We start from the raw sequence: 23,668 nt of genomic DNA, 5'->3' as shown, positions 1-23,668 counted from the left end.
ATTGATTGATTGATTGAGGGAGACACATGGTCAAAATGTGTCAGAGAAAACACTAGCAGATTGCTGCACCCTGAACGTCCCCCCTCAATAAATCTCATCAGTTATGAAATTTAGTAATCGTAGATAACATATTTGTGTATATTGCTTGCCATTGAATTGTGGAAAGAATGTTTGTTTACCCAGTTTTAATTTGTGGTATCTTGATAGTAAATTTATTTTGGGCAATAATTGTATTTAAAATAGTAATTACATAATAACAGCGGGTCTAAAACTTTTAACAATAATGATGTAAACATGTTATTTAACTAATATAAACAAATATATAATTGTGGACTGTTAGCAATACAACATAAATAAGCTTACAATTAATTGTATAAACCTTTTGAACTCGTATATCTGTAATGATATGCATTTTCTTAGTGAAAACACAATCAAGGCATTTCTTTATATAGACTAAGACATTTGATTTTGGAAACATTTCCACAGCTTTATTAGAAATCAGGTGATTGTTTTAAACCATATGTTTAGTATGCTAATATTAATCTAGTTTATTTTTAAGGGAATTACAGTATTACTTTTATTTTTTTATTAAAGATTTTTATATTTTGGTTATTGTTGGTTAATTATTTTCAGAGCTTCTGGTAATGAAATAATGTGAGTAAATTTTGTTTATTAATTTTATAACCTTTATTTGTTTGCTCTGTGAACACCATGCTAACTCTTTCATTACCATATACAAGTTTGACACTTGAGACGGTTTTAGCAATCTATATGACATGGATTAAAAAACATACTCACTTTAAAGTTATAAAATATAACAATTAAATAAATCCGTAGTTAGTGTATTTTGTTTGAAATGTCGTCTTTATTAGTAAACTTTTGCTTTCTCGTATAAACATGGTATAGGAGAAAGTGTAGTGATGACACAGAAAATTGACTTTGGAATTTAAGTACATGTTTGGGGGTTGTCTTGAGGATATGCTCATGGTTACTGCTACAGATTACACTGATGTTGACTGATTATGTTAAAATTTGGTATTCATGTGTAAAGATATTGTTTCTGTATTTTTAATATTTTAGATCTTGACTTGTTTATACTGTAAAATCAAAATTTTCCATTGATTTCAACTATGATAGAATAGCAACATTTGTTCTCTTGCACGATAGAATGTACATAACATTTTGTTTTCACATTTATCCTGTTGCTATCTTATAAAAGAATCCATGCTTTTCTTAAAGTTGAAATATCCTTTTAGTGTAACTGGATGGTGTTGCAAAATTATACTAACTAATTTTAAGATATATACACACCCAAATAAACTGCAAATATTTTAGTACAACATGGTAAAAAAACACTACATGATAAAAACTACATATAGTACTACAGGATAAAAACAAAATGACAAGATGTATTTATACTTGAACCATTTTTACACTTTTAAGTTTTGCATAGCTCTAGTTTGAGAATTTTGACTACCACTATCAAGTATACACTTTAAAATATTTCATTAAGGATTAAGTATTAAAAATGTAAATAATTGTGAAATAACTAAATAATGTAAACTATACCGCTCAATGGCATGCAAGCTTGTGTCTCCCACGTAACGCAGGCCATGTAGGGAAGTGTTTTGGCTAAAATCATGAGCCTTGTCAGACCACGAGTGACACAGGCAGAGAGGAGGCCGTCGCTTAGTTGGTTTTCCTAAATTATTACATACAGAATGTCGCCGACGCCTGGTTAAAGTGGGAAAAGCCCCTTTGGGTACACTCATTGTTATAGCTCACTGCTAAACAACAGATTAGGGAGTTATGATTATATGGTATAATATCCATAGTGTGTTTTTATTTGTCCACTGTCGTACCTGACGTGGTAAACACATTACATCATGTTGTCCTGTACTTAACTAAGTGGAGCTTGTCATAATAGCAGTAGTTTTTAAATATCAACTTTTCACAAGTGTTGAATGTTTCAATACTTAAATTTACTATAGGTGAATGCTATCTATATTTATTTACACCAAACTAGCCATAGGTTAGTTTATTTATAATTTGACATTACACAAGTGTCACTGATTTATTTTAATAATAATAATAATTGTCCTAATATCTTAAATTATTGAAGTAGTATTTTTTAATTTTAAATTAGGTATTAAACATTGAGGGATATTCATTTTTCTATATTTTAAAAATAATTTTGGAGCAACTAGCATTCACCAAGAGGAAGAGACGCATTGTTTATTTTAGTATTAGTTTATTAGTTACGGAAGTATAAGAGAGTTATTGATTTTACAAGTTGATAAAACTGTCATGATGCTTTTGTAACATTTCAGCTGCCATACTCTTATTCACTTGTTTCAATGATAAAATTTACTGTACCATTAGTACTGTCAGTGTTCTATTTCAGGTATGTTCGGCACACAACATATCTGTGTGTGAGACACCTCGTACTTTGGTGTGTTCTGCCTTAAGTATCTTAACCTATTTGACATTTCTGCAACATAACTTTGTGTTTCAAGTTTCGACCTGAAGAATAGATCAAATAGCAGTCATCAAAATGAATGTGTATTTATTTTTTAAGGAGAGTCAGATCCCTTTTAACCTTATTCTGCCCATCCTAATAAGCCACTGGCCTGTGTGAGGATTGTACCAAACAGAACAAGTAGGAAAGTAGGTACAGTACAAAGTAAAGTGCTGATAAAAAGGGAAGTGGTCACTGACAGGATTTGAACCTGCGCTATATCTAACTTAGATCCAAAGTCCAACACCCTAAACCGCTTAACCACCAGCTCTCCCAGATTTTTTTAGAACATTATAACAATGACATGTGTATTTAGAATCCCCTAAACTCATTGATTATCGATAAAAACGTTTAAATAAGCATTTTTATAGTCAACGAATGTATTTCCCTTGTCAATATGTTCTTATGTAATTTAATTTTTGCAGAGTTAAAATGGAGGAGGATGAAGAAACAACCTCACCCAAGAAACAACGCCGTAAACGGAAATTAAGAAAAGACTTCAGTCCTGAACCATCCCCTCCTGACAGGTGAGAACTGAAAAAGAACATTAATACTGTTAAAATAAACTACTATAAATAGTGTACAACATAGTTTCTACAACATTTTCACGTACCATAGAAAGTGATCAACTTACTGATGATAGACACTACTTACTTAAACCCTCGACAAACACACAACTGCTCAACACTGATGATAGCCACTATTTACTTAAACCCTCAACAAACACACAACCGCTCAACACTGATGATAGCCACTACTTGCTTAAACCCTCGACAAACACTCAACTGCTCAACACTGATGATAGCCACAACTTACTTAAATCCTCAACAAACACACAACCGCTCAACACTGATGATAGCCACTACTTACTTAAACCCTTCACAAACACTCAACTGCTCAACACTGATGATAGCCACTACTTACTTAAACCCTCTACAAAGACACAACTGCTCAAAATTGATAATAGCCACTACTTGCTTAAACCCTCGACAAACACTCAACTGCTCAACACTGATGATAACCACATCTTACTTAAACCCTCGACTAACACTCAACTGCTCAACACTGATGATAGCCACAACTTACTCAAACCTTCCTCAAATGTATATAACTTCCTATCACTAATGGCCACAACTTACTCTAACATACATAAATGCCTATTCTGATAGTAGCAACAATCTACCCAACACTATATTATAATAAAAGCTATTTATAATATTAAAAACATACATTCTTATAAAAATAATAATTTTTTGAAAAACGTGATGCAGATCACATTTAATTTAATTAAACCAAATATTTTATCTTGACATATTACATTTACAAATAAAAATTGTATGCCTGCATTTATTTTTTCATGTCTAATAATAAATTATTGATGTGACTTATAGATTGCTATTATATAATTAAAGTTTGTTGTAACATCTACACTAATCTTATACTGTTGGCTATTTAATTTATCATAAAATAAATTGATTGAAATAACAAATTAAAAATGACCTAAAATGAAAGATAGCATACTAATTCATGCTATTTTTATATTTGTTTGAGTAAAATACATATTTTCATTTTGAACATTATCACTCTTTAAAAATAAATAAATACTGTTTTAATTTAAATATAAGAAAATACAAATTTATCTCTTAGTTTGTTTTTAATTATGACTGTAATTAACCAAACATAAATTTATGTGGTTTGAATAATGAAAACAAAATTATACATAATCAAGCTTAAATTATTCGTTACGTAATTTTAAGGAATTTATTATAATAAAAGTTATAGTTCCATAAAAAATTTAATGCTCAAGATTCACGATTCAAAAAGTCTTGATTCGTGAAATGCACATCATGTACAAGAATAGTGTTAAGTAAAACATAATAAGAATACTGTCAAATAAAAACACAAATTTGCTGTTAAAGTACCATTAAATTAATTATATAAAGATAACAACAAAGTATATATATATATATATACTTACCTCCAAATTTACCTTCTTTCCAAAATTCCTCAAATGAATAAAGTGCTAGGTTCAGCTGGTAAGATTTTCATTTCATTTTCATTTTTTTTAAGTTTTCTTCTTTACTTACCTCTCTTGGTAGGTTTTTAAAGAACTTATGTCCTTTAAGATGCTAAACTAAGTAACAAAGTTATGCCATTTCAGTGAAGAAGGATCTGAAGAAGGTGAAGAGAAAAAACGAAGGCGAGGACGAAGAAAGAAGAAAAAAGAATCACCACCAGAGCCTGAAAAAGAGTTAACAGATCTACAGCAGATTTATAAGTAAGATAAGTTTCTTAGCCAGTATCTGCATATTCCTCCCTTATATTTTATTTTTAACTAGCTGTTACCCGCAGCTTCGCACACAATCTTTAGAACCGCAGTCCTTATATTACTTAGTAAAAGCAATTATGATGTAATATGATGGGAGTCCTATAAAAATTTTAAAACGTAAGTAGGCATACATCAGGTAGATATTATTTAAGAACATGGTAAATAGTATCAGAGTTGAACTTAATTATTATATCATGTTTGGCACGTGTAGGAGCATTTCTGATTCTAATTAATTATATACATAACGTCACAGCTGAATCTGCCTTGTCATCCCAATCAAGAAAACCCAAATCTCAGATCACACAGGTCTCAGAAACTTACTTCGGTCAAAAAGCGTATATTTCCAGTCCTTGTCATATATTTCAGGTCTAAGATATTTCCAGTACTATAGTAGAGTTTGCCTTGCTGTTCTTAAAAGAGTTCGGTTAAAAAGTGCCTACTTAAGACCATTTAAATTCACTTACCTACTATGTCACAGTTTAGCTTGCCATATTGCCTCGATCAAAATACTATATAAGTTCAATTATCTAGTTCTCGGAAATCTATTTTGGTCAAAAACGTGTTGGCATAGTTGAATTTGCCTTGTCCTGATGAAAAAATATACATAATATAAGTAGGACTGAAAAGCCTATTACGACCTAGGGGGAAGTCCTACCTACTTACTATGTACTTTCGGTATAAGAGGGAAATCCTTTTAAGGTTTTGCAACATTCCAAAATAATCGTTATTAAAGTTTTGTGTTACACTTATTTTTTGGACTGCAGCCAGGGAAAGAATGAATCGTTGAGGCATGTTAGTATTCATTTCTCTGTTTTTCCATAAGCCATTGTTAAAATGTAATATCATAATGTCAAGGAAGCCCACCAGTTTAAAGTAACCTATGTGAAAACATTCATAACTTTGTTCATTAAGGATAGTTTTATAACAGTATTTTAATGCATTAGATGATCTTAATTCGTCACTGGCGCAAGCTGGAGTAAAATTTATATATTAATGTTTTATTTACTATCTGCATTACACCACTGATCAAGCACTGTTTACTTGTTATTAATAAAATTTAAATGTAAACAGATTTTTCAGAAAGTTTGTCGAACTATAGCTGTCAACAGCTGTTTAGTGCCAGTTTAATTTGAATTATAAAACGTAAAAACTACAATTTTTTCTTAATTCCAAAATATTCCAGGTAACTTTTCTTAACTTTTTCTTCATAAAAACCTTCCACGGATTTCAATGGACATTTAACAAAAAGAATTGAACGAATTGGTGCAGCCGTTATCAAGATTTGCGCTTACCAACACATTCAATGATTCATTTTTATTTATAAGATAAGAAGAAGATAATGTAATATTATTATAATGTGTTATTACATTGCATCTGTCATCTACAGATATGTTACATTGCTTCTACTAGGCCGAACCAGTGCTTATCTACAATAGTCATTCTATAGATATATGAAAAACACATATATGAAGAAATATATAAAATAATATAGCAGTATATAAAATAAATAATTAAAAATATATATATAGTATATATATATATATATATATATATATTATTATTGTTATATATATATATATATATATATATATATATATATAGTATATATTATATAGTAGCGCTTAGGAAGGGCATAAATAAATACAAATTTTAATGTCATTCAGGTTTAAGACAAAGGCAAATCCGCTATATTAATAACTTAGAACAAAGTCAGCATAAAATAAAATCCAGAAAATCTAAAAAAAACTCTAAAAGACAAGACTTAGACAAGATATATATATCTTGTCTCTTGTCTAAGTCTTGTCTTTTAGAGTTTTTTTTAGATTTTCTGGATTTTATTTTATGCTGACTTTGTTCTAAATTATTAATATAGCGGATTTGCCTTTGTCTTAAACCTGAATGACATTAAAATTTTTATTTATTTATGCCCTTCCTAAGCGCTACTCTGTAAAATGAGTCTATAGAGATGTTATCAAATAGTAAGCAAACTGTGAACAAAATATTATTTTTAAATCTATGGTTATTGTTTTTCATACATAAAGTAGGACAATAACACATTTTAGCAATCACCAATGTGCCAATGAGTTGGTATTTGTGAATAAACTTATTTTAAGATTCGCTATATTTGACTCGACATATTACTAGTCATGACATTATAGAATTGTGATTTTCCAAGCACATTTTACCCTCTCCCATATGAACTGTATATGTTTTCTTGATCGGGATATAGGGCAAAATAAACTATGGCACAAAACATATTAAGACCGGAGTAAATTATGATGGCCATAAACTCAATGTGACATCTTATCAAATATCACATTGACAGGTCTTTGGATTCAAAGAATTCCTGAATAGAATAAAATGGTAAATTAGCCAAAAGCCCATACAACTTATTCTTGAATAAGGCTATAGGTAGTTCTGCCATTTATGAAGGGAGTTTGTTGAACATTTTCACTAACTATTTTTTGAAATTTTGACAGTTTACAAAAGGTATATCAATACATTTATTATTCCTTTTATTATAATCATGGATGTCCTGTCGTAATTGATGGCTGGATAAATGACTTTCTGTAAATAGTAGTACATAAAAAATATAAAGATTTATGGCAGTTAAAAATAATAATTTTTTAAAAAGGGGTTTGCAATGATCTAGTTTAAGAGAATCTGTGATTACTCTAACAACCTATTTTTTAAGTGGCAATATCCTATTAATTTGATTACTGTTACCCCAGAGTGAAATATGATAAGTGATTATGCTTTAAAAAAAGAAAAATATGCAGATTGTAAATAGTTATTTGCTACACAGTTTTGTAAACTTCTGATTAAAAATAACTTGAGACAATCTAGTTGAAATGTATGCTGCATGAGATTCCCAAGAAAGTTTTTGATCAATATAGACACCCAAAACCGTGACGCTTTCTACACTAACTTGTTGTGGAAAATCTCTGAAGCTAAAATATATTTCTTGGATTTTACTATTATTTATTAAGAACCCATTTGCCCTAAACCAAGTTGATACCATTGAAATGTTGAACAGTTTGAAAATCAGAATTACTATTAAAAACAGTTTTGTCATCCGGATAAAGTATTGTGTGGCTGCTTAAAACTAAGGGTAGATATTAACCATTAAAGTAAATATCAACATAGATCTAGGTTGATTTCAGATGGAGCAAAAAATCTTTTGTCCGCATCAAAGAGAGCAGGATGTGTAAAATACCTGGTGTATAGTCATATTTATCATAGGTAATAGGCAAATTTTAGATTCTTTTAGCAAACTCTAAATGATTGTAATGGTTGTAAAATGTGTAATTTCTTAGAAAGTGAAACTACTGAAATATCTTGTTACTGTATAAAACAATGTAAATAAAAGGTAGAGCAAACTCTTTTTGTCTCTGTCCTTGAAGCTAGTCTCTGGCATGAGTTGCTCAATGTTAAATTTCAACTTGTTTTAAGTAGTTAAAAAGTATATGTAGTATTGTTTTTTAAATGTTGTTCTACCATCAACAGGATTGTAGAACATCTGGTAGCATCATCAGGAGCTGCTGCGTTCCTTGAACGTCCAGATGACTCCATGTTTGGAATGTCGGACTATTACGAGATTGTCACCAAACCGATGTGGCTGAAAGAAGGTAACTGATCCAAACTAATTCTTTGTATTGTGGGCATGACTGGAATTTGGGAGAAGGGTATAATATGCCTAAAGAAGCGCCTGAATTGTAAGAATAATAAATAAATTATCCTAATGTAAAATTTTAGGAATAACATAAATTATGTAAATTCTTGTTAGATATCTTAATTTTATATTTTTCAATGTTTTTTTTTATTTTTATTAACTTTTAAAGTGGCAATCACCTCAAATTTAGGCGGCTTTGCTGTTTTCGTAGTGGGACCACCCGAGATTTTGAGCGATGTGACACATGCTCAATTTGTCATTTGTTACAGTATATTTTTTAAAGCTTACATGTAGTTATCACGTGGAAAAGTTGTAACAATTAATTTAACGGTAAACTGGAAGATGGTCTGTTAATTACTTCCTCAGTACTGCAATAATCCATGTTTCATTTATTCTAATAAAGGATGTCTTACTTCTTTTCCTTTTCATGTTATAGTATTCTAAATTTCTCTAATTTAAATGTTTAATTAATTGTTAGAAATCAGTATTAAATTGTTAAATTTGTTTCTACACACATAATTATCCTTAGGTCTTAGCAGGTCACCAAGTGTGGCCCTTACTGATTTCTCACAAAGCTCAGGTGAAATTAAAGGTAGTCCCTTCAACTCAATGATTACGCAACCACACACATCACTATAAATTGGATTTAAATGGCAGTATTTGATCTTCATGACTTGGGATTTAAAAGCAATTTTTACATACTGCAATGTTTACTAGTTTTAAGTTTAAAAATTTGTTTATTGGTTATATAATCTTTTCTTGTAAACATAACAAAAACAACATGGCTAACTGCCAACATTCTCAGTAAAAGTGCTCTCAAGAAACAGTAAAATAGTGATGGTTTTAGGTTCAATCAACAAATAACCTCTAATCAGCACCTTACCTGGAGTACCGTGAGTCCATACACTAAAAAAACACATCACTTACAACACAAGATAAGTGAAATACTTAACTTATTAAAACACTTGCCACAAGCTGACCTAATTTTTTGAAGTAAGCACATTTCATTTTAACAATCCAGATTGTGACAGTAATATTTTCAAATGAACAGAACTCCCATTACCATCTAGGATTTCTGAGAAACTAAAGAGACAAATTTTAATATATTTTTTAAAGTAATTAACAATATTAAAAATCACCAAATCTGGTGTGACGTCATAACCAACTCAATGCTGCTAGATACGTCTACTTCCACCACTACACCAGTGGACAAATAGGAGACAGACAGACAGCTAGAGCAAGTGTGTCAAGCAGGCGAGAGCAGTAACCTCACCTGCTGACTGTGTGTCTGCTGATAACTGACCTCAGACATCTGCTCGCTATTCATTGCATGGCCACCGATGAAACTGTTTGCTTTACCATAACTTGAACTTCTCTTTCAAAAATAATTCATTTTTGTTACTCATATCTTCTTACTACTGTACACAAAAATGCCCACAAAATATCCATGCGGTAACTGTGGTATTGGAGTTAGATTTTCAGGTATAAAATGTACAAGTTCTTGCAAAAATTGGTACCATGCAGGATGTCAAAATGTCATATAAAAGAACCTGAAAAAATGGACTCCCCAGGAAATTGGGAAATGGCAATGCATAAATTGCAGAGCAGAAAATCAGCCTCACCTATCCGAACAAGTATTACCTGAATCACTCTCTTTAAATAGCTCTGATACCATCCAAGAACTAAAAATTAACTTAATTGAAAATAATTTTCTAGAAAATTCGAACAGTCAAGAGGATAAACTAGAAATGGCTGCAAAAATAGGATCAGCGTTAGTAGAAGAAAATGAACTCTTAAAAGAAGAAACACTCAAGCTAAAGACCAAACTGAGCATCATGGAGGAAAGATTTGAAGAAATAGAAAATGAAGAAAAGAAATACATAGACAAAATAGAAAACCTTTTACAGCTAAATGCAGACGTTGAAGCTCAACTCACTAAAGAGAATAAACTTCGCCAAGAAGCGCAATTTATCTATGAGGAACATGACCTAAAACTAAGTCAACTTATTGATGGCTATGTAAAAAGAATAGCGGAGCTTGAAAAAACTATCTCAACACTGCAAAAGAAAACTGAAAATCAAGAAACTAAGTCTGCCACTTTTCAAGATTCTATGACGCAAACTTCCCCTCTTACCGAAATAATTAAAGATAGTCCCTCATCCCTCCTACTTGAAATGTCAGGTATCAAAACAAAACTTGACCGGATAGAGATAGCTATTAATAACCTAGCTATTAATACTTTAACTTCAGGAGACAGCCAAACCAATGAAAAACTGTTTAACACCTTGACAGAATGTAACTCACACCTAACTTCAGGAGCCAGCCAAACCTGCAAACAAAAACTGGAGAATCCTTTGATAGACTGTAACCCACACTTGACTTCAGGAGCCAGCCAAACCTGCCATCAAAAACTGAAGAACACTTTGACTGAATGCAGCCCACACCTGACTTCAGGAACCAGCCAAACCTGCCAAGAAACACTGAAAAACACTTTGACTGAATGCAGCCCACACCTGACCTCAGGAATTGACCAAACCTGCAAACAAAAACTGCCAGGACGGACAAGGACATGGAGAGCCAAGTCTTCGGTACAAAATAACAATTTAAATACTCAAGCAAGAGCATATGCTCTCCAAGCAACCGAAGGCAAGAAAGCAAATATGTTTAGTGTCTCCCTTCAAGTGGCAAAAGCTGGCAGTAAATCAAATACTTTGGGACTTCAAAAACCTGCCAACTTGGACGTAAAAATGAAGCTAAGTAACTCCCCACCACTAAACTCAAAATTAAAGAAAAGTGATGAAGATTATGAGGAATTCTTCCTAAAATACATTACATTCTACATGGAGCACATGAAGAAACACTATGGCTATACTGGAGCTTGTGATGACCTATCACAGCCCAACCATAAGTCTCAGTCCGTTTCAACCGAAAATCAGTCACAGATGCCCCCATCCCCCTACAGGTGCTTTGCAAGACCAAAACACAGTCCATTTTTTAGAACAAAGACAAGTAAAAGAAAGCAAATTCAAAAATTGAATAAAAGTCAAACCAGAAGCACTTCTCATAAAAACAACAACTACCTTGAGGTCCTTACACCTAGTGTTGTCATACTTACCGAACATGGTCTAAAAGAAGAAGAGCTCAGAAACATAAAGCTACAAAACTATACTTTATTATCTGCCTTCTGTAGGAAAACCCATGCTAAAAGAGGTGTAGCAATTTACAACAACAATTTACAAAAGTGCCCTAGAAGTCATGACAGAACACATAAACACAACATCTTTTTGTGAAGAGTTAATTTGTGAGATAGAACTGTGTCGTTTAACTGTAAACAACCTGCAGTTATACATATTAGGCACATACAGGTCTCCAAGTGGACAGCTTGAAGATTTTCAAAATATTATGTCAAGACTTTTAGTGGACACCAAAGCAAACAGTAAATTTCTCATCATAATGGCAGACGTAAATGTTGATATGCTTAAGGAAACCTCTGATAACAAACTAATTAATGACATGTTATTAAGTTTCAATACCACAAGACTACCCCTGCAAGCTACTAGGATTACCAGCTCCACACAGTCCTCTATTGATTGGGTGTGCACAAATAGCTTGGAACTTGTTGTACAAGTGGAAGTACTACAAACTGGACTCTCTAACCACAGAGATCAGCTGTGTACCCTAAACATCCCTACAAAAGAAAAACCAACAGTTTCTGTTACAAGACGCAGGTTCAATGATGACAATATGGCAGTGCTAAAATCTCTCTTACAAGGGCAAAACTGGGACAATGTCAGGAATGCACACCACCTACAAGTTGCTCATGATACTTTTTCTAAGACCCTGAATGTTATCTTGGATATGGCATGTCCTAAAAAGAAAATTAGATCTCGAAAAAAAGCCAAGCCAAAATACTATTTAAATGACGAAGCACTAAGCCTTAAAAGGGACTTTTTGGAGGCTCAGCACAAATTTGAACTAACAGGCTCTGTAACAGACAAAACCAACATGACAATCAAGAAAAAAGCATACGATTTTAAACTGAGAGACATGAAGAGGCAACACATAGTGACTTACAACAACCAAGCTCATGACAAGTCCAAAGCAACATGGAAGGTTATAAATGACGAAAAGACAGGGAAGAATGACAATAACTCAAAATTAGAACTACTTGTTGATAACAAAAAACTTGAAGACCCTCAGAAAATTGCAGACTTCCTGAATGAATACTTCACTAATATAGCAGATAACACTTTAAGAAAACAAACCAAAAACCATACAAGACCAGTATTATCTACATTAGTACCTGTTACAAAAAGTAAACTTGAAGTATTTCATCCCACGTCAGTAGAAGAGGTGCAAAATGTAATAAAATCCCTGAAATCGACTCATTCAGCTGGTCTGGATGAAATATCCTCAAAGATATTGAAATTTTGTTGTGAGGAGCTATCTGAACCTCTGACATACTTAATTAACAGATCTTTTCAACAAGGAATTTTTCCCCAACAGCTGAAAAAATCCAAAGTTTATTCAAAACATAAGGGTGGAAATAAACTGGAAGTCAATAATTACAGACCAATATCAGTAATTTCAACAATTTCCAAACTGTTCGAGAAGATAGCCCTCAAAAGATTATTGGATCACTGCAACGAAAATGAGTTGATGACACCTAACCAACATGGCTTTAGGAAACATAAGTCCACAACAACGGCCTTAATAAGTCTGCTTGAGGAGACTGTTGACCACATAGAAGCTGGCAGAATAGCAGCAGGTATTATGCTAGATTATAGCAAGGCCTTTGATTGCCTCAGCCATGACCTTATCCTCACCAAGTTACAATCCCTTGGTATTGTGGCAAAAGCAGCAGAATGGGTTCAGAACTATCTGGCTGATAGACATCAGCTTGTGGAGCTTCTGTGTCAAGAAAAGAGTACTACCAAAAAAGTTCTTTCAACACCTCTACCAATAACAAGAGGGGTACCCCAAGGTTCTGTTCTGGGCCCTGCTCTCTTCATCCTTACCACAAATGACCTACCAGCATATCTAAGAGACAGCTGTACCCCAATAATGTACGCTGATGATACCACCCTTGTGCTGGGCAAAGAAAGTATTGAATCACTTCAGATAAGCGCATTTATTGCTACAAACCTAGCCACTCAATACTGCCACGAAAATGACCTAGTTATAAAACACACAAAAAACAAAGCAGATCATGTTTGGTAGAAGAGGAAGGGAGGAACCAGCATTACCTGAGGTGGAAGTGGAAGAGACCGCATGCTTCCTGGGCATTACCATCGACAGTTCCTTTACCTGGACAGCCCACATTGACAGTGTATGCAGGAAGTTGAACACTGGCATATTTTTAATTCGAAGAATGACGCAAATTGGCACTCCAGAAATAGCAAAAATCATTTACCATGCTTTCTGTGAAACTCACATAATGTATGGCATAGCCGCATGGGGTGGTACTACCAAGACCAATATGAACAGGATACTAATATTACAAAAGAGAGCATTAAGAACTATACTAGGCCTACAACCTATGGAGAGCTGCCGAGAACATTTTAAAAGTCTTAAAATCTTGACTGTGTATGCAATGTACATTTTTGAGGTGGCACACTATGCATCAATCAAACAACCAGCTCAAGGATCAGCCCTTCACAACTATAATACAAGACATGCAACCCGTTTCAACCTCCCAGCTCATCGAACTTCTCTATATGCAAGAAAACCAATATATGCCGGTATGAAAATCCTCAACCACCTACCACAAGACTTCAGACAGGAAACTGGTGCAACACTAAAGAACAGACTGAAGAACCTCTTGTTGGACTATTCCATGGATGAATTTTATCAAACGACCTGGACTTGATGTTATGTATTGTATTACAATTTTATGTATTTACTTATATATTGTATACAGTATTGTTTTGACACCATTGCATTTCTTAAAGAAATTGTAATAAAGAATATTCTGACTTCTGACATACCAATTTGTATATAATTTAAGCTATTTTTTAAATATTTTTATTTGGTATATAAAAATACATTTTGTCTCAAGTAGGTCTTTAGTATCAACAGAATATAAATTTATTTTTATATTTAATGTTTGATTCCAACAAATGCACTTGTATTTCAATAAATTGATAGAATACATTATAAAAACTACAATGGTACAGACACTTGGACTTAAAAAAAAAACAGCTATAATTAATTTTACTTTGGTATGTGCAGCAAGTAGTGAAATATTAGTTTAGTTCCTTACTTGTCCAAGAGATTACATCAGATTCCAACCACGCCTGGATAAGAATTTAATTTTATAACGGCTTAATAAAGTGGACCACGCATTGTGGTTTGCTGAACTAAACTGGAAAATTACAGAGGACCACTCAGTGTGATCTCCAGAGCTGAGGGACGTGATCAAAATCTTCCATTCAAACTAAAAAAAAACTACCATGATCACACAGTTTATCCTTCCGAGCTGAGAGAAAATCACATAAATTGAAGACCCAGGTCAGACCTGGACAGATTTTTTGCCTTGGACATCCACGGGGTACTACCTCATATTGCAAACATCCATCCAGCAAATGGACGGAAGAATTTGTTTGCGTCTTGTCTTTCAGTTTAGTTGTGACCTCCGTCAGGGAAACATTGAAATAATGGTATTTAATGTACCTTGGTGAAGTAGTGATTTTGTGAGGAGTGTACTATGGATTGCTGCCACAGTTTCAGCAGTGATGATGAAAATAGAGTCCTACTGTATTCAGTCAGTAAATGAAAACATTGGGTGCACCCCATTAATAAAAAAAAAATGTGTTTTGTTAATTCCACCATTTGATAGCTGATTTAAAGGGGGGCGAAGAGAGAGATTCATACCACTGTTAGATTTAGAATAAAGTTTACAACAATTTATTATTCTTGTAAAATTTTCATACAGGGTATCGATTTTTCGGAATTTAACATCAAAATTTATGATTGGCTGCTTTTTTGAAACGGATAAAGATAATTTGTTCATATTTTTTTCTAAAATCGGTATCCAAAAGGTTAACACAACTGCAAAGTTGCATAACTTTATCTTTACTGGTATAAAAGATATAACTTTTTTGGTAAAAATTACATACAGACAGATCGACGGAAAACTAAAGTTTTAGGACTACGTTTTTTGCTCGTTATCATGTCTAGAACAAAATACTACAATATTGGAACACATTTAGTAAACACTCTGAATAATGAACATCACACAACTGCATTGGGTGACAACCTGTGGGGAGTGTCATGGAAATCTTAAATACAACCTAGGTCAATATGCATATCATTTTAAAGGTTTTTATTATTAGAACATAAGCCACAAACCACACTTCATAAGCTTCATTTACTATAAAATGGTGGCTGTTGAAAAACTTTATATTAAATCTTTAAACGGCCGCCAATTTTTGTAGGATAAACGTTTTACGAATAACTATAAAAAATAGAGCACTTTGAGTACCTGTACCTCTAATTTCTGATAGGGTGAGTTAAAAAGAAAATTATTAAGAATAAAAACCTATGCCTTTATTTAAAACTTCTTGTATGCTATCTCTTGATATGATGAAAAATAAGATATTTCCATGAAAAGTACATATTTATGTATAGTATTGATGTATAAAGTTTTAATCCTTTATCTGCATGGTAGTTAAAAAATATAAAGACGGCCTCATACAATGTGACTTTGTTGTCATTATTTTATAGTATTAAATATTCATGTTGGCAATTTATTAGTTACACTAAGGTTTTATTACTGAATTTACGATACTAACAGTCCACTCATTTAATAATAATTTCATTTGTTTTATTATTATATTTCAAATTACTCACACAGTAATTCTTAAACCTAAAAATAAAATTGTGAAAAGTTAAAACATTTTAAAATATTTGTTTGAATATAAAATTGCAAGAAAATATAGTGTTACATAAGAAATGTTAAAGTTAGCTACCCATATTGGAAAATGGCAGCCAAATTTTGAAATTCTTAAATCATATTTTTAACTGTCACTAAAAAGTAAGTGAAGTCTCCATCTAATATTTCCTGTAAATTAAATTGACTATGAAATACCAATGGTAGCACAGATGAAATGGACACTGCATATACAGTATGGTAGAAAAGAAATGGTTCAAGGAATGGTTTAATATTTTAACTATCAGAGATAAAGCAATATAAACTCAGTTATCACATCAGGAGAAAGGCTCATGATGAGTAAGAAGCAAATTGTAAAGGACAGCATAGGTTGAGTTGTACATCAAATTAGAAAGCAACAATACCGCAAACTACACCTCAAAAGGATCGTTCTATCTAAAATGGCATTATTTTAAACTTTCTCTATAGTTAGGCAAATTAGTATTACTCTTGCATCGTAGGAATCCCATACAATTCTGAATAAGTTCTAAAAAAAATCTTAAAAAGGCATCTGTCAAGACTGATTCTTTTGTTTGCAAGTTCTACTACTTTTTAACAGATGACATTAAACACTGTAGTGAAATTAGGTACTTACAGTCACAATAAGTGCTTAAAATGAGCATAGGTTAGAAGTTAATCAATGAATCAAAAAACTTTATTCATAAGGCATACAGTATGCACAGTATGGTGTCATGTGCCAAAAATACTATACATGTTAGAAAAACGTATTGATATAAAATATATCTATGAGTAAATAACCTCACTGTATTGATTTTTTTTTAATTAAAAAAATGAATGGTGTGTAGTGGAACGTAAATATGAGGCAGAGGAGTACACAACGGCAACGGAAGTAGCTGCTGACGTGAGACTCATGCTGGAGAACTGCTACCATTACTGGGGTCCCTGTGATACTCTCTCCAAGCGAGCACTCAAGCTGGAACAGGTCTTTGAGAACAGAATAGCTGCACTGCCAGAGTAAGTAACAACTCTGTAACAACCTGAAAACACTGTTTTTTATGTCTGTTGGTTTAATACAGGAATTTATGAAATTAGATGTGATGATGACTGTGATATATTTTCATTGGACAAAAAAGAAGAACAACGAAAACAATAATAAAGTCTTTGGTTTAGAAAAAAGTATGTTTTCTAAGTCAAATAGGTTTTACTATATAATCTCTCAGGCATTAACACTCTCTGGATAAAAACTATTTGAGCCTGTAAGAATCAATTATGTAAAATTGAAAAGAACAGTATTAATAATTTTAAGTTGTGTTTTCTTAAAGTTATATGTCTAATCTTATGTTTTTGTTATGTGTGCAATGGCATAATAAAATGCTTTACTTTTAGAATAATAAAATATTTCCAAATATCTACAAATCTTATAAAAATTTTGGTGATTTTGATTTAATTGTGATATTAAAGCAGAAAATGAAATTTGTTGATTTTGTTAAATATTTAGACCTTAGATCAAATAACATTTTATTGACTTCTAGTATTATTCTTAGGGGATCTCTCTCTTTTTTACTGATGAGAAAAGAATTTGAACGTTATTTAACACTGATGTATTGTTACACAGAAATGTTCAGAAACTGTGCTCTCTAGAGGCCACTCATGGGGACATCGTGAAAGAAGAACCAGATGACTCCTCACCAAAAAAATCCAACAGTAAAAAAGGTAGTCTACTCTAATTTCCTGTAAATAAAACTGTCTGAATAGGATTTGTTGGCTTAATCAGACCAATTACTTGAGTGAGGGATATGTTAGTGGTGTATGTTGACATCTTTAGGGCTACAGCCTTTCAGTAGCTTTTGGTACTAATATAAGGCACAAACAGTCTGTAATGACAGAGTTTTATGAGTTCTTGTCCACTCCCCAAAATGCCCAATTTATATTATTGTTCAATCTTGTTGTGTAAATCACCTCTTACATCAGCATTACACCTACATAAGGCAGTTTTTTTACCTTAAGTGGCAGACAAGAAAACATCTTTATGGCTGACCTAACAAAAAACCGCATAGTAATTAACCCTCCAAGTGGTAATTAATCACTTTAAAGTGCTGGGCTGTTTTGAAGCAAAATACATTGTGGGTTTCTTAAAAGCCACTTTTTAGATACAAATATACATTCAAAGATCATGTGTTATATGTCATTCTTTTCAGAAAAACACGCTTTAGGAAATAAAGATAATTCAAAACAATTACTACTTTTCTCTAAAAAGAGTCTTGATGAATAGTAAAATAAAATTTTTTCTTTTTGATTTTTTAGATTGTGAGGTTGTAAATGCGTTTTAAAACATGGTTATAAATATTTCAAAATATAGAAATTGTTTGAAATTTCATTGTGAACAATAAAAATGTCACTTCAAAGCCTTTTGAACAAAAACTACACACACAAAATATAAAAACTAAACAAATATTCCGCACACCAAAATTTGCGCAATGGACACATTCAAAATAAATACTTCTCAAACAATATTGGTTTGGATGTACATATAACCTCACAAAAGCTAAATGTCTGTTATAATAATTATGAATAGTAAAAATAATCCTATTGTGGTCTTTTTGTTTATATACATATGTATATATACGTATTTACATTTGACTAAAGAAACTTAGTCAGAGCCAGATTCTGATTGCTGCACTACCCTCTTTCTTCTGCCTCTCCTTACGGGCCTCCTGAAATGCTCTAAAGCACTGTAGCAACTCATAATAAAATAGAAAATACACACACAAGAAGCAAGAATCTATCGCACAGTGAATAACACAAATCAAAACAATACGTTACGGCCCGAACAATTACTAACCTAGACAAAAACTACAACAAAGTACTGCGCGGCGAGTGTGGCAACAGCTGACAAAATCAGCTGACTGTTATTTTTCATTCTACTCAAAGGCTTACAAAGTAGAGCCAGTACGTAGAGAAATCTCTCCTACATTGTACTTTGAGAATCACGGATTAATTAAATAAATCGTTTTAACGGCAATTTAACAAAAACTAACATATCGCACAGTGCGATAGTAGCACTTTAAAGTGGTTCGAATATATCGCACAATGCGATAGTAGCACTTGGAGGGTTAATAGTTCTTCACAAGAGAGTGGACTTTAATTAACCATGTCCATAATGGTGTTAGTCAAGGCAAACAGTTCCAGAGATCGTGAAGTGACCTGGCAAATAATAGCCACATCGTGAATGAATGTCCTGTATGATCCTTTTCTGAAGGAATTGTTATGCCACACTTTGTTTTCCTTAATAACATTTAGATAGTCAGGACTGACAATTGAAAGGAATTATGGCCATCATTCTTGGTTATGTGATAGATGGCAGCTAAGACAATGTATCATGCTAGTGGAATCCCACATTAGATATGGCCTGATTGTGTAGGGAGGGACCTCCGAGCACAACCTCAAAAGAATATTTCTCTTTTAGAAAAGAGCCATAAGAGCAGTTGCCAATGGAAAGCTGTAGAGAGGCTTACAAAACTCAAAATCTTTACAGTCACACCTCTTTAAATTCATGCAGTGGTTATGCATATTGATCAACTGGAATTGTAAAGAGGTAAAGACACCCATGCTTACAATACTCAAACAGCTGCTGACTACCAACTTTCCTCCTCATCATACTACTAAATACACACAAAAAATCTTATGTAGGACGGAAATTCTACAATTTACTACCAGAGAACCTGAAATGCCTACAAGAAAAATGCTACGAAGACAACTGTACAACTGGCTTGTTGAAAGACCAGTCTACACAATTCATAGGTTCTTCACCCTGACATTGTAAATAAAAAATTCAATCTATTTTATTGTAAACTTGACACCATTACATGTCTTCAAGATTTTTAAAAATAAAGATTTCCTGATTTCTGAATCAGGCTGATATATTTTATATGTATGGCAAACAATGCCTAGACGTACATACTTTTTAATCTGGCAGACACAGGACGATGTCACAAAACATTCAGTATCCCCTATATTTATTAGATAAACCACCACAGATGGTTGAAGTAATACCATATAGAGTTAGTTATCAGCCCCAACCAGTCTGGAGGTGTAACTAAAAATAATTGTAGTTAATCTCTTTAAGAATTTGAGCTAAAATGAGTTATTCAAATTTAAAGTTTCTAAAAATCAAGGTCACCTATTAATTGATTGCAGGTGGATATGTGTCCAAACTGCTCAACTGGGTGATGTCAGGTAAGGGCCGCAGTGATGACAAGCCAGCCAGTACACAGGAAACTCTGAATAAGGCACGGAGAGCCGAGCGTGAGGCTGCCGAGAAGCAACTGGCTCAGTGGGAGAATGACAATCTACTCACTCCTATTGTCAAGGACCAAATTGCTTCCATGTGGGAGGTAAGTCTGGGTTTAATTATCACATCTGTGACATATTCATACAATTTGAGAGCATATATGGTAAGAAAAGTCTAACTTAGAAGCAACATCATTGGAGAGACATTAAAACTATCACTTGTATTTTAACCCTTTTAGTGCCAAGGACCGTATACATGGACGTTTGATAAACTACAGAGAAATGCCAATGTCCGTATATACGGATTTTTGCGAAAACTACTGAAGAATGCAGTCGTCCATTTATACAGGCGTTCATGATAAAAATTCCACCACAATAATTCTTTTTACGTATTATAACTTTTTGTATATATTAAAAATCAGAATGAACCAAATTACAAGAAAAAAATATTTATAGTAATTTTACAAGATTAATTAGATGTTTAGTTTAAATTTAATGTAAAACATCACAAAAAGTGAAAATGTTCCTTTCTAAAAAAATATATTATATGTTAACATTTACAGTTTTTAAAATAGTAACAAAACACTTGTTATGTTTGTGTTTAGTTTAATATTCTCTTTCAATTTATATTCAGTTTTATAGTAGAATAATTTTTCAAAGAGCTATTTCTCAAGTAACAATGAAAAATATATACTAAAAGTAAATCTTTTTTGTACTTTTAAAATTAAATTACATTTAAATATAAGGTTTGTTTTATAGTTTTTATGAAGGAAAACTATGTTCCTGTTAATTTATTCTAAATGAAATTTCACTTATTCAAAACTCAGTGATAGCTGTGTATTTTATAAACTGTGTCTGAAACTTATGAGTTTGTATTAGGCCTCTGAGAACAAGTGAAAACGTGGTTTACACAAAAAGGAGTGTTATCTTTACAGTTTTGTGGATAGTAAAATAACTTTTAGTGCATGTGTACAATTTTAATTGTTGTACATAGTAGTATCAGTTGTTTTGACAAAATATATTATTTTCCTGTGCTATTTTAGATACAAAACTGGAAAAACGTTCCAAAATATTTTGGTAAGAACCATTTGTGTGAGTCTTTTTTTTAATATGATAAATTAGCATTATATGCATGTTTTATGTGTTTTTTATTAAACCATTTATCTGTAAAGAAAAGAAAAGAAAAATTAAGAGTCTGTCTAAAACAGTTTTAATTGTACGGATGTTTTAGTTAAATCGCTGAATAGGCTTGGCATTTTTCAGTAGTACCTTAAGGGAAATCTCGGGCATTTTTTGGACAAATTTTTTTATTATGCTCCAGCATTAAAAGGGTTGATATTGCCAAGTAATAAAATGTTACATTTTTGTTTTCTTTCTGTAAACAATTTTTGTGGACCAAAAACTAAATAAATTATGATATTTTTAAACATTTTTCTATTGTTTCCTGTAAAATACTGAAAATTATAAAAAATTATAGTTAAATTATATTGGTAATTTTAATTAGGTGAAAATTTTAGGTCATGGAGAAGTTTCCAATTTTTCATGATGGCTAGTTCACGGTGCTATTCTGAACTTTGACGTTTTGTTTCGAGATCATACTGGAACACCCACGATTCATTGCCGGTAATAACGTTGTCGTATCTTCATATACCTGGATACAGTCCAAAATTTTTTGTGAAATTTCTACCTGTGACAGTTTTTGTTCCTTGCTCAAGACTTTTGGCAACAGCTTCTCATGCACATTTTCCCCATGATAAGATCCTCTGTTACAATGGTGTGGATGGTTCCAGCTGAAAGGTCTCCTCACTAATAAGTCTCCTCATTAAACGTCTGTCAGAGTCCTAAACTGTTGTCACTGCCTACCTGAGCATCAGTTCGAGCGGTCGCCGGCCACCCTACGCTGTGATCATCTTCGACGAGCTCCCGGCCTACCTTAAACATTTTGTGCCATTCCAAAACTCTTGTGCAGGCATCATCCCCATAAGCCTGTGTAATGTGTTCAAGGGTCTCGGTCATGGATTTCATGAGTATAAAGCAAAACATCACAGCATAGTGTTGCTCGAATGTCCACTCTATATTGGTGTCACAAAAATCTACCACCTATCAATGCATGATCAACTGAATGAAAGTGTGCCTAAGTGGTGGGGGACTCCTCCACCGAGGCTGACCGGTCAGACCCCCTCTCCACCATTGATACAGCAAACCAGTAAGAATAGGATTTACAATACATATTGCACAGACTCTGTAGATCCAATATCTCACCTGGAACTAGAGCAGATGTTGTTTATGCAGAGACTTCAATAATTGTTCACCCTTATCACTTACATTCTCATGTCAGTATATTCAAATAGTTGAGTTATATTTTGTGTTGTTTTAGTTTCCTGTGATTGGCCAGTTTCTACACCTGGTGTACAACGTACTCAATATAGATCCAATCTCTCACCTGGAACTAGAGCGGATGTTGCTTATGCCTCAAGCCTCCAATACACTTGCCACCCTCATTACTTCCATGCTCATGTCAGTACAGTTACACAGATAGTTTATTTTACATGATAGGACCAACACAAAATTGTGTAGTCTATATATTAAACTTCTATGATCCATCACAGTCGTTCTTTGTGTTTCTTTCTCTACTTCAGTTTCATCATAGTCATAATATCGTCTGGTGCTGTAATAAAATTATAAAACTTTTACTAATGTGTAGTCCGATAACCAGGGCTGTACATGTTGTGTTTGTTCATTTTTTAAAGACCTCAAGTAGGTAAAAATTATAAAAACCTATGACAGCACCTGAAGATGTTACAACTGTAACAAAACTGCAGTAGAGGTAAAAAAAAACAAAGGGCACTGTTATAAATCAGGTAAATTTAATTTATATACAACAAAACTACAGTTAAATGTAACTTTAGTGGTATGTTAATAGTGGTCAGGAAGCTGTAACAATGAAATTAATGTGCATGTATTAGT

The 23,668-nt window shown here is 32.7% G+C and overlaps 1 protein-coding gene across 6 annotated transcripts in view; it reads left to right on the top strand.

Annotated features, from left to right (window-relative positions):
* The window catches only part of LOC124366158, a 98,681-nt gene that overhangs the window by 53,426 nt on the left and 21,587 nt on the right, over positions 1-23,668 (top strand). For 5 of the 6 annotated variants that reach the window (XM_046822517.1, XM_046822535.1, XM_046822510.1 and 2 more), the window contains 7 exons: positions 2,944-3,045; positions 4,680-4,796; positions 8,355-8,476; positions 17,257-17,425; positions 18,027-18,124; positions 20,609-20,805; positions 23,079-23,218. In XM_046822517.1, the coding sequence (XP_046678473.1) occupies positions 2,944-3,045; positions 4,680-4,796; positions 8,355-8,476; positions 17,257-17,425; positions 18,027-18,124; positions 20,609-20,805; positions 23,079-23,218 (945 nt within the window). Of the gene's footprint in view, positions 1-544; positions 655-2,943; positions 3,046-4,679; positions 4,797-8,354; positions 8,477-17,256; positions 17,426-18,026; positions 18,125-20,608; positions 20,806-23,078; positions 23,219-23,668 lie in introns of those variants that run through there. The other variant, XM_046822543.1, reaches the window with a different exon arrangement.

Source organism: Homalodisca vitripennis, chromosome 1 (assembly GCF_021130785.1).
Source record: "Homalodisca vitripennis isolate AUS2020 chromosome 1, UT_GWSS_2.1, whole genome shotgun sequence".
NCBI lineage: Eukaryota > Metazoa > Arthropoda > Insecta > Hemiptera > Cicadellidae > Homalodisca > Homalodisca vitripennis.
This window is presented reverse-complemented; position numbering and strand designations above follow the sequence as displayed.